Source organism: Hydra vulgaris, chromosome 06, assembly GCF_038396675.1.
Source record: "Hydra vulgaris chromosome 06, alternate assembly HydraT2T_AEP".
NCBI lineage: Eukaryota > Metazoa > Cnidaria > Hydrozoa > Anthoathecata > Hydridae > Hydra > Hydra vulgaris.
In genome coordinates this window covers 38,282,501-38,296,960 of record NC_088925.1, presented here as the reverse complement: position 1 = coordinate 38,296,960, position 14,460 = coordinate 38,282,501, and the positions used below count along the sequence as shown (strand labels likewise).

General features: G+C 27.4%; 2 protein-coding genes across 2 annotated transcripts; both read right to left on the bottom strand.

Annotated features, from left to right (window-relative positions):
• Positions 1-1,838: 1,838 nt before the first annotated feature.
• On the bottom strand, positions 1,839-2,404 carry LOC136081374 (uncharacterized). Its single transcript, XM_065798685.1, has 2 exons — positions 2,376-2,404; positions 1,839-2,307 (listed from the first exon to the last, which is right to left on the bottom strand). Exons 1-2 carry the CDS (start codon positions 2,402-2,404, stop codon positions 1,839-1,841), a joined length of 498 nt encoding a protein of 165 aa, XP_065654757.1.
• A 436-nt stretch (positions 2,405-2,840) lies between these two features.
• LOC136081373 (uncharacterized) lies at positions 2,841-5,688 on the bottom strand. Its single transcript, XM_065798684.1, has 2 exons — positions 5,685-5,688; positions 2,841-3,487 (listed from the first exon to the last, which is right to left on the bottom strand). Exons 1-2 carry the CDS (start codon positions 5,686-5,688, stop codon positions 2,841-2,843), a joined length of 651 nt encoding a protein of 216 aa, XP_065654756.1.
• Positions 5,689-14,460: the final 8,772 nt, after the last annotated feature.

Genomic DNA, 14,460 nt, shown 5'->3' with positions numbered 1-14,460 from the left:
AACCGGATTGAAGTAGAGGCCCAAGAAAGCAAAGTTATTCGTTACTATAGTTTATTGTTACAAAATAATAACCTTGAAGCAAATTTAAAAAACAAAATACTAATACTATTAAATCTCTTTAACAAATAATTTACTACAATTCTTAAAAAATAGCATAAATGAAATACGAAATTAAAATACTGGAGAACTGAAGCCTCAATATGACGCTTTTTATAATGCTGTTTCAATATCTTCAGTTGCCATCAATAATTGCTATCGCAAGGGCTGACAGGCAGTCTGCAGGGAATCTAAAAAGTTTTAGTTTTAGACTAAAACTCCTTTTTTTAACTCCACGTGTCACTTGAGGCACATTTTTTGGCTGTTTTAAATATGTTTCACACCAAATATTTGAATCAAAATGCTATCGCATAAACACAATACTATTCGATTTCATAAATAACATACATGTTAAGCATGATGCTTTTATATCAACTTGACAAACCCAAAAAAGAAGCTAGAAAACATTTGGCAATCTTTTTATATATATTAAAAAATTTACACATTTTTTTAATAGATATTTCATAACAGATGAATATTTAAAAAAACTATAGAGGCAGCACGCCTTTTTAAAAGTTTCTTTTTATATTTAATTCTTTAAAAACTTTTAATGAAAACGACATTACGAATAAAAATGCTCTTGATTAGAAACTACACAGCTCAATCCCAGTCAATCGTAGTCTCGGTAAATGCCTCTAAAGATCATAGTATTTAAAAAAAATACTTTTATTAAACGAAGTGCCAGTTTTAACATTACAGGCACCCGAGGTGAGATACGACGCTGCCTAATTTAATTTAACCCCATACAAAAGAAAAGTAAAGGGGACATTGAAATTACCAATGAGTAAAAGAAATGATCATTTGTTAAATAAAAAAACTAATTAAATATTACCAAAGTGTTATAATATAGCTTGAGTAAGAGTGAAGTAAAAATACGTCGTTATTTAAAAAACTGTGTTAGTGGTGATATAATTTTCTATTAAATTCCTCGAAGATATCATAGTTTAAAGTTAACCAATATATATATATATATATATATATATATATATATATATATATATATATATATATATATATATATATATATATATATATATATATATATATATATATATATATATTACTTCTTACTTATTTAAAAAAAAACAAGGAGTATTTCCAGAAAAAAGTATTACTTCCTTAGATGTTACATCTTATGAAAATCTTACTTCTTTAAAACAAGGAATGTTTCCAGAAAGTTTTAAACTGCAACAGTTATACCGGTTTTCAAATCGGGTGATCCTTCTAATGTCTCTAATTATAGACCTATTTCCGTTTTTCCATGCTTCTCTAAAATACTGAAACGAATATTGTTTAATAGACTGTTCTCTTTTATAGAAACAAATAAAATTTTATACAACAAACAACTTGGGTTCAAAAAAGGTCATTCAACTGATCATGCTATTCTTAAACTTGTTGATGATATTTTTCGAGCTTTTGATAAAAAAGAGTATACATTAGGTATTTTTATAGACCTTTGCAAAGCCTTCGACACAGTTGACCACCATATTTTATTAAAAAAACTAATAAATTACAGAGTTAAGAATGCATATATAGTTTGGTTTAAAAGCTACTTGTCTAATTGAAAGCAGTATGTTTCTTATGATGGTGGTAAAACTGACGATAAGACAATCACTTGTGAAGTTCCTCAAAGATCCATTTTAGGACCGCTTTTGTTTTTAATATACATTAACGACTTAGTAATAGTAATAGTAATACAAGCTGCTGTAACGACTATTGTTGCGGAGCATAAAGTTTAAAATTTATACTTTGACAGCCGTTAACAAATGTTTATCTAGTCTAGCTTTAAAAGAATTTACTGTCATTGCAGAAACCACTTTTTCAGGTAAAGCATTCGAGAGAGGTATCACTCTGTTTGTAAAAAAATTGTGTCTAAGGGTTGTTTTTGCAAATTCTCTTTTAAATTTTATTGAATGACTTCTTAGACTTTGGGAAGAAGCTTTATGAAGCTCTTTATACCTCAATATCTTATTAATCCCAGTTGTTATTTTGAAAACCTCAATAAGATCACCTCTTGTAGGTCTTGTTTCCAGAGTTGTGAGACCCAACTTTGCCAATCTTTCAGTATAACTTAGATGTTTTAGTTCAAGAGCTAGCTTTATTGCTCGTCTTTGAATTTTTTCTATGTCATTGGTATCGTTTTTATTACCTGGACTCCACACTGGAACTGCGAATTCCAGGTGTGGTCTAACCAGCGATGTGTATAATTGCCTAAAAGCTTTACTTATTAAGATAAGTAAAGCTTTTTCTTATTAAACATTAGATTCTTTGTGCTTTACTTGTAGCTGCTTGAACCTGATGATTCCATTTCATATTGGATGAAACTATTACACTTAAGTCTAATTCTTTTCGTTGTCGTTTTTAGAATAAAATTTTGATTGTCGTGTTTCATAGTGTAGTTATAGTTAATATTTTTTCTTCCAATATGCATAACAATGCATTTGCTCATGTTAAAATCCATTAACCATACATTTGACCATTCAGTTAACAAGTCAATGTCACCAGGCCCGGCTCTAACAGTTTTCTATGTGTAGGCGAGATGCAAATTTGCCGCCGCAAAAATTAAAAATGCAATAATTTCCAATTTGAAGGAAAATAGAAAAACACTGAAAATCAAACTTTAATATATTTTTATTTTATTACGAAAAATTACACAAAAACAAAGTAAATAAAAAAACTGAATTTATACAAAAATAAAAAACAAAACAAATTCCATTCATGAAAAAATAAAAAACAAATCGTAATTAAAAGTGAATTTTCCTAGCTTTTAATTCTGCGAAATCTTTAACCAAATCTTCTATGTCCAAATGATCAGCAATTTCTTTCTCGGTGGAAATCGTAGCTAGACCAACTAAACGATCTTGACACATTTGTGATCTGAAATAGGATTTTATTATTTTCAGCTTTGAAAAGCTTCTTTCAGCACTAGCAACTGTGACTGGTAACGTTAGTAGTATGCGAAGAACTATCGAAAGGTTTGGGAATACTTCGACAACATTAGATGTGTAAATACATTTTAATACACTTTTTGGATCGCTGTTGGAAGTATCAAGTCGTCTCCCAATAGCTTTAATTTCATACCAAAGTTCGACCCCGTTGATATCAGATTGGCCATCAGACATAAGCGCTAACTGCAAGTCCTTACAGTGTTTCAATAACTCATCATCCGTAAAGTGTTTGCTGCCGATATTGTAAAGAAACCCAAATAACTCGTAATATTCCGATAATTGCGTAAATCTTTCATTTATTGCTTGAATTGCGATGTCCAATATTCGATTGAAAAAAGATACTCTGAAGTTTTGTTCTGGTGATACTATCGGTTCATCACGACCTTCGTATAGGAATTGTCTACTCTTTCTGCGTACGCGTACGGGATCATCCACATCAAATCCTTATATTTATAATTTATAAAAGGGTATAATAATTTTTTTTTTTTTTTCAAAGTTAAAGTTCGTTTAATAATACACTTTTATAACAATTTACAATAGATATCTCAAAGATAACTTCAATAAAATTTTTAAGAAAGTTTCTTAGGAATATTCTGGAACTTTAATTTGCTTAGTCAGCGTATTTTATGAACCAATAGAATTCGTTTGTTTGTATATTTGGCGGTTTGCTAACATCCATCCTTGAAAAAGAAAAAAGAAACTTTTTTTTACTGTTTCTTCTTCGCCAAATCCCAAATGTAAAACATGTATACAAACAAACGCTTTTATTACTATATTATTTATTTGAAAAAATTAGTATGTATTAAAGTTCCCGTAAAATACAATGCCGCCTAAGCAAAAAATTTGTGGACAAATAGGAAATGTTATAATCTACAAAATCCATAACTTTAAATTATAAAAATGGAGTGAGTACGTAGAAGAACTTGGAAATTTTTAAAAAAAATAAAATAATTTCTTGTTACAAAAAAAAAATTTAAAAATTTTTATTTTTTTTGGGAAAACACAAAATAAATTAAGAAAATGCCGCTCTAGAAAAGTGCCGCCGTCGGCTGTCGCCGACGTCGCCTACTCTTAAAACCGGGCCTGAATGTCACTTTGCATATTATTTAGATCATTATGCTCTTTTATAACAGATATGATTTTAGTATCACCAGCGTATAGTTTTGTAATGGAAGAGATACATTGGGGAAGATCATTGATATATAACAGAAAGAGAAGAGCTTTGAATATTTTAGACTCTATTTTGTTTGCTGACGATACCAATTTACTTTATTCCCATAGTAATATAAAAACTCTATTTAAAACAATCAACAAAGAATTGTTAAAAGTAACTGAATGGTTTAATACAAATAAATTGTCATTAAACTTAACCAAAACTAAGCATATTTTCGAAGTTCTTCTAAAGCTCCCAAATGTTAGCATTGGAAATCAATTTATAAAAAGAGAACACTCAATGAAGTGTTCAACTCAAATAAACCACTTAAACTTAATCGAAAATAAAATTATTAAAAATATTGGCATACTTTATGAGGTAAAACCTTATCTAAATCAAATTTGCTTAAAATATATCTACTTCTATTTTATTTATCGTTATCTCAATTATGCTAACATTGCTTGGTGTAGCACCAATAAAAAAAAACTAAACAAACTATTTAACAAAAAAACCATGCCATAAGAATAATATCCAACGCAGACTGTCTCTTTCATTAACAACCAATATTTATTAATCTAAAATTTTTAAATGTTTACCAAATAAATATATATCATCATTTAATTTTTATGTATAAAATCAATAACGATACGATGCCAAATATTTTTAAAACGCTATTTAAAAAAATACAGCACAAATACCTAGACATGCAAACAATAATTATATTCAAGCTAAAACTCACTTTGAAGTCACTAAGTTTTCTATCACAGCTAGAGGCCCCCTACTATGGAGTATAGTAATTCGAAATGACATCAAAACGCTTGTAAACATAAATATTTTTAAATCAAAGCTAAAAGAAATAATTTTAATTAATCGAAACACGAAGAACTTCTTCTAGAGCTATATTTATTTGTTGGCCTTTAAAATTTTGAATAGTATATTTTCATTTTATTTGCAAAGGTTCAAAAATTTAGTTCTCTAAAAACTTATTATTTTATTTTTTATTTTCTTATTATAAAAAACTAAAAATTTTTCCTTAAAATTTTAAATTCTTTTCATTATATTTGCTAATTAGGAATTCTTAATCGCTATAATTAAAAACTTTAATGTATAGTTTTGAATACCTTTTTTTTTCGTTTGTTTCTTTTTTATTTTTGCTTTGTGTTCAATTATATTTGAAAATAATTTTTAGAATTATCTTTACTTTAAAAAATTAAAAAAAAAATTTTTTTCTTTCTTTCTTTATATTTGACAACATTTTTAATGACATGATTTGATGGCTATATTATTTACGGATTATTGGGAGCTTGGCGATAAGACTATTTTGTCTTCTTCTTGCCTCCGCCATGTGTATATTTTACCAATACGAGAGTTGTAATTATTTTAAACCGCATACTTATAACTAAAATAAAAAAAATAAAAATAAAAACAATCACGTTCCACTTTTAAAAATATTACCTAGTGATATTATATTATATTAAAAATATTACCCATTGTTTCAAAACATCACGAGCAATCAAATAAAAGCAAAAAAGATATTGAAGTTTAGAAAAAATTCGTAAACAATGTTACGAGTTTATTTTTATTTTTTTATGTTGTTCTTTTAGCAAATGTAAAAGACGGACTCCATGGCGGGTTCGACGCCAATTTGGCTCCTCCAAAAAGCATCATTTTTGACGTCTCCGCTAGGTCACTCTTAGTCAAAAAAAAAATTTACATTTAAATCCACTTACGGAAATCTTTTTACATATTGCTTGCGGGTACCCACGGTGGTATAGAAAAATTAGAGGTCATTTGATGAAAGGATGGTTTACAGACAAAGTTAGCATATATCGTTATCGAATATTATATTAGTAAGAAACTTAAGAGAAACGACTCCCTTGAAACCCAGCGTCTGCATACACAGCAAGGAACACAACAGTTTTAACCTGCCCGGTACCAGTTTCGCGAGTAATAAGTGTTTGGATTCCATCCCCTTTATTATTTAGCTTGAGTCCCAATATGACACCTAAGATTTATTATTTGGGAACCCGACAATTTCTTGCACTCGATTTTAAAACTTCTGAAATCGAGTGCGAGAAATTGTCGGGTTCCCATGCAAGGTTGTTATCTGTCAAATATGTCTGAGGCATATTTTCTGCCGACATAAAATATGTCAGACATATTTTCTATCAACATATTTTGACATATTTTTATGTCTGAATTATTTTCTGCTGATATAAAATATGTCAGACATATTTTCTATCGACATATTTTGACATAATTTTATGTTTGAACTATTTTCTGCTGGCATAAAATATGTCAGACATAATTTTATCGTAATGTTTTGACATATTTTTATGTCTGAATTATTTTCTGCCGACATAAAATATGTCAGACATATTTTCTATCGACATATTTTGACAGTTTTATATCTGAATTATTTGCTGTTTGATATTCTTGAAGAAAAAATCAAACTAACAAATTTATTGCACATTTCAGCTTAATTTACAGAGTTAAATGAAAATAGTTTAACAAATTTGTTGCTTTTTTGCAATCAATTATGCTTCATAAAACTTTTACTTTAAAACCCTTTAAGCAAACATCAGTTGCTTCATAAAGGTCTTTTTCTGCCCTTTTTAGCGATGTATCATTTGATAGTATTGACTAATATTGATATTTATTGACTTACTTATTGATTATGACTAACCATGAGCGAGACTAGGTTTTTTTAAAACCGAGACGAGACCAAGACGAGAAGTTAGTACTTCTCGTGAGACCGAGAACGAGACGAGAAATTTAACAATTTTTGAAAACAAATTTATTAAAATCCAAGAAAAAAAAAATGTAAACATGGTTTTGACAAATCGACACAAATGTGTTTCCATCTTTTGTTTTCAAAGACTTTTTGCACGCCTTGGATTCAGCACCGTCACTTGTTTTTTGAAAATATCTCCAGATTTTGTTTTTTCTTGGTGACATTTTTGATCGTTGAAATGAGGAAAGAATATTTCTTTTCAATATGAACAATATGTGTCAAATTGAATTCCACTGGTAAACTAATGAAACTAAGTCAAAAGTGCACCATTTTATACAAAAAGTTTTTGTATTTAAAATCTAATTAAAAATATTTAAAATCTAATTAAAAATATTTAAAATCTAATTAAAATTTTTTAATTAGATTTTTTTTAAAAATTTAATTAAAAAATCTAATTAAAAATTTAATTTGTTTCTGTCAAAAACAAATTAAATTTTTAATTAGATTTATTAAAATCACGGAGTCAAAATATTAATTAATTAAAAAACAAATTATTAAGCATTTTGTAAACTATAATAATTTTTAAGTTGGAAAATAATATAATATTCAAGCCTCGTTCTATTTCTCGCGAGAATTTTCTATTTCTCGTTTCTCATGAGAAATCCCATTTCTCACGAGAAACGAGAACGAGACGAGATCTCACTCATGGTTAATGATGACTTATTTATTGATTATGATAAATATTGACATTGATAGTATTGACTAATATTGACGTTTGATAGTATTGACTAATATTGATGCATTATTTGATAGTATATGATAGTATTGATTAGTATTGATTAGTATTGGCGCTTTCCCTTATTAGAATGTACAAACCGTCTCAAGCTAAGTTTTTATTACTGAAAGTGGTTTTTATTAGTATTACTAAATTTAAAATTATTCTTTTGAATAAAATAATAATAAAAATAAAATCTTCTTCAGTTATTTTTAATTATTAGTTGATCCTGAAAAAGATTTCATTAATAAAAATTGAATTCAAAAGGTTCTATGAAAAAGACGGTTCACAGAATTTCAAAAAATTCGTGCCAAATTAAATTCATTTAAGCTGAAAAATTTGAAAAATTTCGCAAAAGTTATATTCAGCTCATTAAATTCATATAAAGAAGACTGACCGGTAATAATTTATAACTAATTACGAATAATATACTTTTAGTTATAATAGTTATGATTTATTTAACAATAAAATAATTGACAATTCCATTATAACTGCATAATTAACTGCCATAAACTTGCGTGAAATGTTTTGAGTGAAATATATATTGGAATAATTATTTTTTTCGTTTTCCTTACGATTTAAAGTCAAAAATGGAGAATAATTTATTGAATGAATCAACTATTAACTAAAAATAACTAAAAATGTTTTTTTTAATTATTATTTTAATCAAGTGAATAATTTTAAGTTTAGTCATACTAGCAAAACCATTTTCAGTAATAAAAACTCAGCGTGAGATGGTTTTTACATTCTAATAAGGGAAATCGCCAATAATAATCCATACTAATCAATACTATCAAATACTATCAAATAATGCATCAATACTAGTCGATACTATCAAATGATACATCGCTAAAAAGGGCAGAAAAAGACTTTTATGAAACAACAGATGTTTGCTTATAGGATTTAAAATAAAAGTTTTGTGAAGCATAATTTATTGCAAAAAAGCAACAAATTTGTTAAACTATTTTCACCTAACTCTGTAAATTAAGCTAAAATGCGCAATAAATTTTTTAGATTGATTTTTTCTTCAAGAATATCAAACAGCAAAAAATTCAGATATAAAATTTTGTCGAAAATGTCGATAGAAAATATGTGGGACATATTTTATGCCGGCAGAAAATATGTCTGAAAATATGTCGACAGATCTGCCAGACATATTATGTCGCAACAACCATGTTCCCAAGCAATAACTCTTAGATGTCATAGACTTAAAAAACGATCTTCATTATTTAACTTAACAATATATTTAGCAATAATAATCTTTCTAAAAAAAAAAAAAGACTCTTTAAATATATTTCAGGGGTCCTAAACCTCTCGCCCCTGGGCCCAGTTGTTTGAGGGATCATAGGTTTTGCTTACAATATCCTTGCAATAGTTAGGCCACTGAGATTACGCGCTAATAAAGATATTTAAATAAACGTTTAGACCATTGAATGATTGAGACTTATAGGGTCTAGAGAAATTTTTGAACAGGTTGAATTTTTTCGTATCAAAGTAACAAAAAAACCATACCAATGTAAAGCATCCTTAAAAAGTTAGCGGCTACTATATCTGCGGGGCATGGGGTTATAGCTTTCTCTCCATAGCTTTTATAATAATAACATTTACGCAAAAGACTTGTAAAAAAGAATTAACAGTTATGCCAATTATGCCTTTCAAATAGCCTACCCTTTCTGTGTCTCCCATGGGTAAATGCGTCTTCTGCTCAATGCCATGTTTTTACATCATTCAAATGGTTGGGCAGGAATTAAATATTTTTGAGACAGTGGGATTAAAAGTATCGTTTTTATAGGCAAAACCATCATGGACTAGACCTAGAGAGGGTTATAATCTTGGGCTGAGACTCATTATTATTATTTTCAAACATTACAGGAAAGAAGTACCTAAAACCGCACACACCAAATGTTGAATAATAACAACCCTGTCTTTGATATATATACTTTGCTGATGACCGTATAGCATATATTCCATTTGAATGTGAAGCAGCTGTTACCTCGGCGTTAGAGCCTTAGGTTAATTAGAAGGTAACACAAACATGTTCAATTAAACCCAGTTTTTTTTTGAAACTACCAAATTTTAATAAAAATAAATTACAAAAGTATGAATTGTTATTTATGTAGCAGCTTTTAATTTATTATTGAAAGTTATAACTTCTTTGTAAGTTATCATTATTTTGCAAGTTATAAATATAATTTAAATTAGTTTTATACTTTTACATTAAAATGAAAGAGTATAAAACTCAGATATATTATTTAAAAATATATATTTAACTTGCTTTATTTAAAAGGTTTTCCCTTTTGAAATACTCTGCCGCAATTGGTTGCAAATTTTTTGTTTTTTTCAATTCCGCCTTAAAATCAACGCCTTTCAAGTTTCCCAAGTTTGACTTTCTCAAGCGCAATCGTGAAGTTTTCAAGTTTCGTTTACGCATTTGCTCAAGGTTTTTTTTGAAGTCTAACTTGACAAAGTCTGACTTCAAAGGTCAAGTCAAACTTCACTTAAGTTCGACTTTGATCTTTGAAGTCAGCTTCTTCCCTGCGGGCATATGTTTTTAAAAGTTACATTCTAAATGTATTTTAAATGTCTTTTAAACGTTTTTAACATTCCTACGTAAAGAACGTTTTAAAGACCTTTAAAAAATGTTTGAAAGACATTTAGAACGTAACTTTAAAAAACAAATGCCTATAGAGTTACATTATTTGAAATCAGCTTCTTATATTCCATCCTAAATTAAAGAAAAACTCTGTAAATAATGGAATCTAAAATGAATCAAATAAATATTTGGTTTTTAAGCCTTTCTTTATTTTGCATATTTCAAAAATATCTTAAATTTTAAGCAATTTTTTTAAAAACTGATTTAATGCGCACTTTTGAATTATTTTATGTCAAATTTTTTTTGAAATGCTTTGTTTTTGTCATTTTGTTACTTTTTTTTTTATTTATTTCCGAGTTTTAAATCCTATTTCAGCTGCGGTGGATTGATGTAAGTTAAAATGTATATATCTTAGAATGTTTTAAAACTCATCCTAGAAAATTTTTTTGTATTTTTAGAAAGGAGTATGTCCAACTTACATACATTTTTGGCATATTGTTTTTTGTTTTTTTTTTCAAACACATATTTACGCTTAAGGATGTTAGAAAACAATATAAAAATACACTTTACAAAAGATATCAAAGTAGGACATACTCCTTTATCAACCTGATGTTTTGAAATTCTGCTAATGTGAAATATCTAAATGGATAAATCGCGAGCATAAAAATTAAAGATACGCATTGATAATAAAAGAAAAAGAATATAGATACTTTTTCAATTGGGTATGAAAAAACAACAAAATGAATTAGTAACAATACAGTTGTAATTTTAGAAAAAGAGAAAAGAGAAGATGAAATGAAGAAAATCACGAAAATAAAACACGATGGACTTAGATATTAGTTCAGAACTGAGACCTAATGCCACAGAAGGTTCTAATTTAAAACTTTTTTTATTTCATAGATTAAGTAGAAAAATTGACATTTACCACAGCAGAATTTCCTTCTCAATATGTAATAAATATAAATGAGATGGAAAAACTATACGGATATTATCATGTTTTTAAATAAACATACTTTAATTTAAATGTATTATTCATTTACTAATTATCATTTTAATTACGCTAATATTTCTTGAGATAGTATCAATAAAAGCATACTAAATCTCTTAATTGTCAACAGAAGAACATTGCACGTTTGTAAAATTTAAAAACAATTTTACTCATACTAGGGTTGTTCGCCGTAAACAAAAACTTACGAAAATTTCGGATTTTTATCCTCCGTTTTTCAAGTTGCTATTGCGGAAGTAGTACTTGCGCAAATTCAACTTCCGTAATGCATTATACAAAAAAATAATAATAATAATTCCGTAAAAACCATTTACGAAAAGAAACTTGCGAAATGAATCATTTCGAAAGAATACTTGCGAAACAGTTCCTTACGGAAGGAGCGTTTTGGAATGTGCGCTTACGGAATAGACTCGAAAGCATTAATTAAACTGTTATACAAAAAAGTGTTATTACTTATTATTTAAATAAAGTAATGTTGTTAAATGATTCTTCAATAGTTTATACATATATATCTGATATACATATATGTATATATATATATATATATATATATATATATATATATATATATATATATATATATATATATATATATATATGTATATATATGTATATATAAATATATATATATATATATATATATATTCATATATATACATACATATATATATATATATATATATATATATATATATATATATATATATATATATATATATATATATATATATATATATATATATATATATATATATATATATATATATATATATATATATATATATATATATATATATATATATGTATATAAAGTGGAATAAAAAATAAATAATAAATATATAGTTAAATAGAAAAAACTGAAACTTTGAGTTTTGAGGAAAAGGGCAACGCTCCCTCCGCAACATGACTATATGCCAGTGTTTATATATGTTTACATTTATTAAGTACCGACTTTGATTAACTTCCTACTTAGTTGTTTATTGCATTTTATTATATAATTAAGTTTTAGCATTCATCACTTAGATTAGGTTTTTTTTTGATTTCAACAAAGGAATTGTTTCCCGATTTCGCAATTGCATTCGTATGTTAACGTTGTTCAAGTTATCTTCATTATTAAATTCTTATTCATTAAATGACATTCTAAAAAGTATATTTTATGAAAGTCTTGATTCTTTTATAGAAGTTTAAAACTGAAACTTATCAATAACATATAAAAAATTAGTATTTTTATTACTTAGTTAATTATACGTATTTGATTCATAAAACTTAATTAAATATATTTATTATGCCGCGTTTCGTAAGTTTTTTTCCCATAAGAACTGTTTCGCTAGTTACGATGCGAAAGAGTTTCGTTTCGAAAGAAATTTGGTTTTTTATTATTATTTTAAAAAATAAAACCTTAAATGTTCATATGTTGCAATACAGAAAATAAAATTTTATTACAAACTTTTTGGTATATAAAAATTTTATTTTTCACAATTATAACCGTTTGACCAACAAAATTTTTTTATAGACTTCGAAACGTAGTTTAGCGAAAGAGCTCGTTTCGCAAGTGCGACTTCCGTAAGCACTACTTTCGTATGTAGCAAAATAGTTTTATTTCGTAATTCAACTTGCGAAAGGCTACATTTCGTAAGTAGCATTTGCGAAATGAACATCGACGGGTTTTTTTGTTTCGTAAAATTCGGTACTAAAAAAAAAAACTCCTGATTCTCAGTATCCTTTCTAAAGAATTTAATTTTTCCGGAATTATACGAAATACTCCGGAATTATACGAAATTTTCCGGAATTATACGAAATTTTCCGGAACTATACGAAATATTCCGGTTAACAACTCTAACTCATACTAAGTCTCTCTTACTTGAAATATTTTTAATAAACATCAGTTTAACGTTTATAATGCCCTATGCTTTATGTATAAAACGATTTTACATTTTTTTAAACCGGCTGTAATTTGTGTGTGTGAGACATTTTTCAATAATAAACTTTCTAACGCTGTTTTATGTCCTAAAGATTACTCAATTTATCGCAAAGACCGTATTAAAATTGGCGGAGGAGTCGCAATTTACTGTAGAAATGACATTAAAGTAGAACAAATACAGATTAAGCAAACAGATACTGATATTGATATCATCTGTGTTGATATGATTTTTGGATCTCAGAAACTCCGTCTAATAACTTGCTATCGTCCACCTTTCTATACAATAACAAATGTTGCTTATCTTGAATTGATGATTTCAATTATTTGTAATTTGTGTTACTCGGTGTCGCAGATTATTATTGTTGGTGACTTCAACTTACCTAAAATGGATTGGCCTAGCTATGTCTCACCAAACGAAAAGTGTCATAGTATATTCTTAAATTTGGTAAACGAACTCGGTTTGCACCAATATGTTAAAGAGCCCATGCGCATTATGAATATTCTTGATCTTGTTTTTTCGAATAACAGTTCTCTTATAAGTGATATATCTGTTGAGTGTCCTTTTAGCACTAGCGACCATAACACAGTCCAATTTTCTATAAATACGAACAATTTCAACCAGTGTGAAAATAAACCAGAATCTTTTTACGACTTTTCTAATGCTGATTTTAGGAGCCTTGAGTTATATTTATCAAAAATAAACTGGGATTTTGAGTTTTTTTGTGCCTTTGTACAATTGAGGATTACTGGAGCATTTTTCTAAGGCTTTTTGGTACTGGTATAAATGAATTTGTACCTATTAGGAAAAAGTTTTATTACAAAACTAGTAATCACTATCCAAAATACATTAAAAAAATCTTAAGCCGCAAAGTATTATTATGGAAAAGATGGACAAATAATAAAACCATTTATAACAAATCAGCTTACAAATAGTACGCCAGGAATTCCAAACTAATCTTATCTAATTACCAATCGAAAATTGAATTAAACCTAGTAGAGGGAAATAATATTAGCAAGTTTTATAAATATGTTAATAATAAAATGAATATCCTTAATAAGCACCACCATCTAATAGACAAAAATAACAATAAGAAGGTCACTTCCAGTAATATAGAAATTGCTAACGTGTTTAATAATCACTTTGGAAGTGTTTTTACGGACGATAATTGCTATTTGCCTAATATTGCCACTTATGTTAATGATCCAATAAGTATTGACACGGTTCATTTTTCCA

Excerpts from the sequence above, each read along its gene's own strand:
- LOC136081374 (XM_065798685.1), bottom strand. The coding sequence starts at position 2,404 with ATGGAATCATCAGGTTCAAGCAGCTACAA. Across the intron at positions 2,308-2,375 it reads TCAGGTTCAAGCAGCTACAA|GCAATTATACACATCGCTGG; the intron begins GTAAAGCACAAA and ends TAAAGCTTTTAG.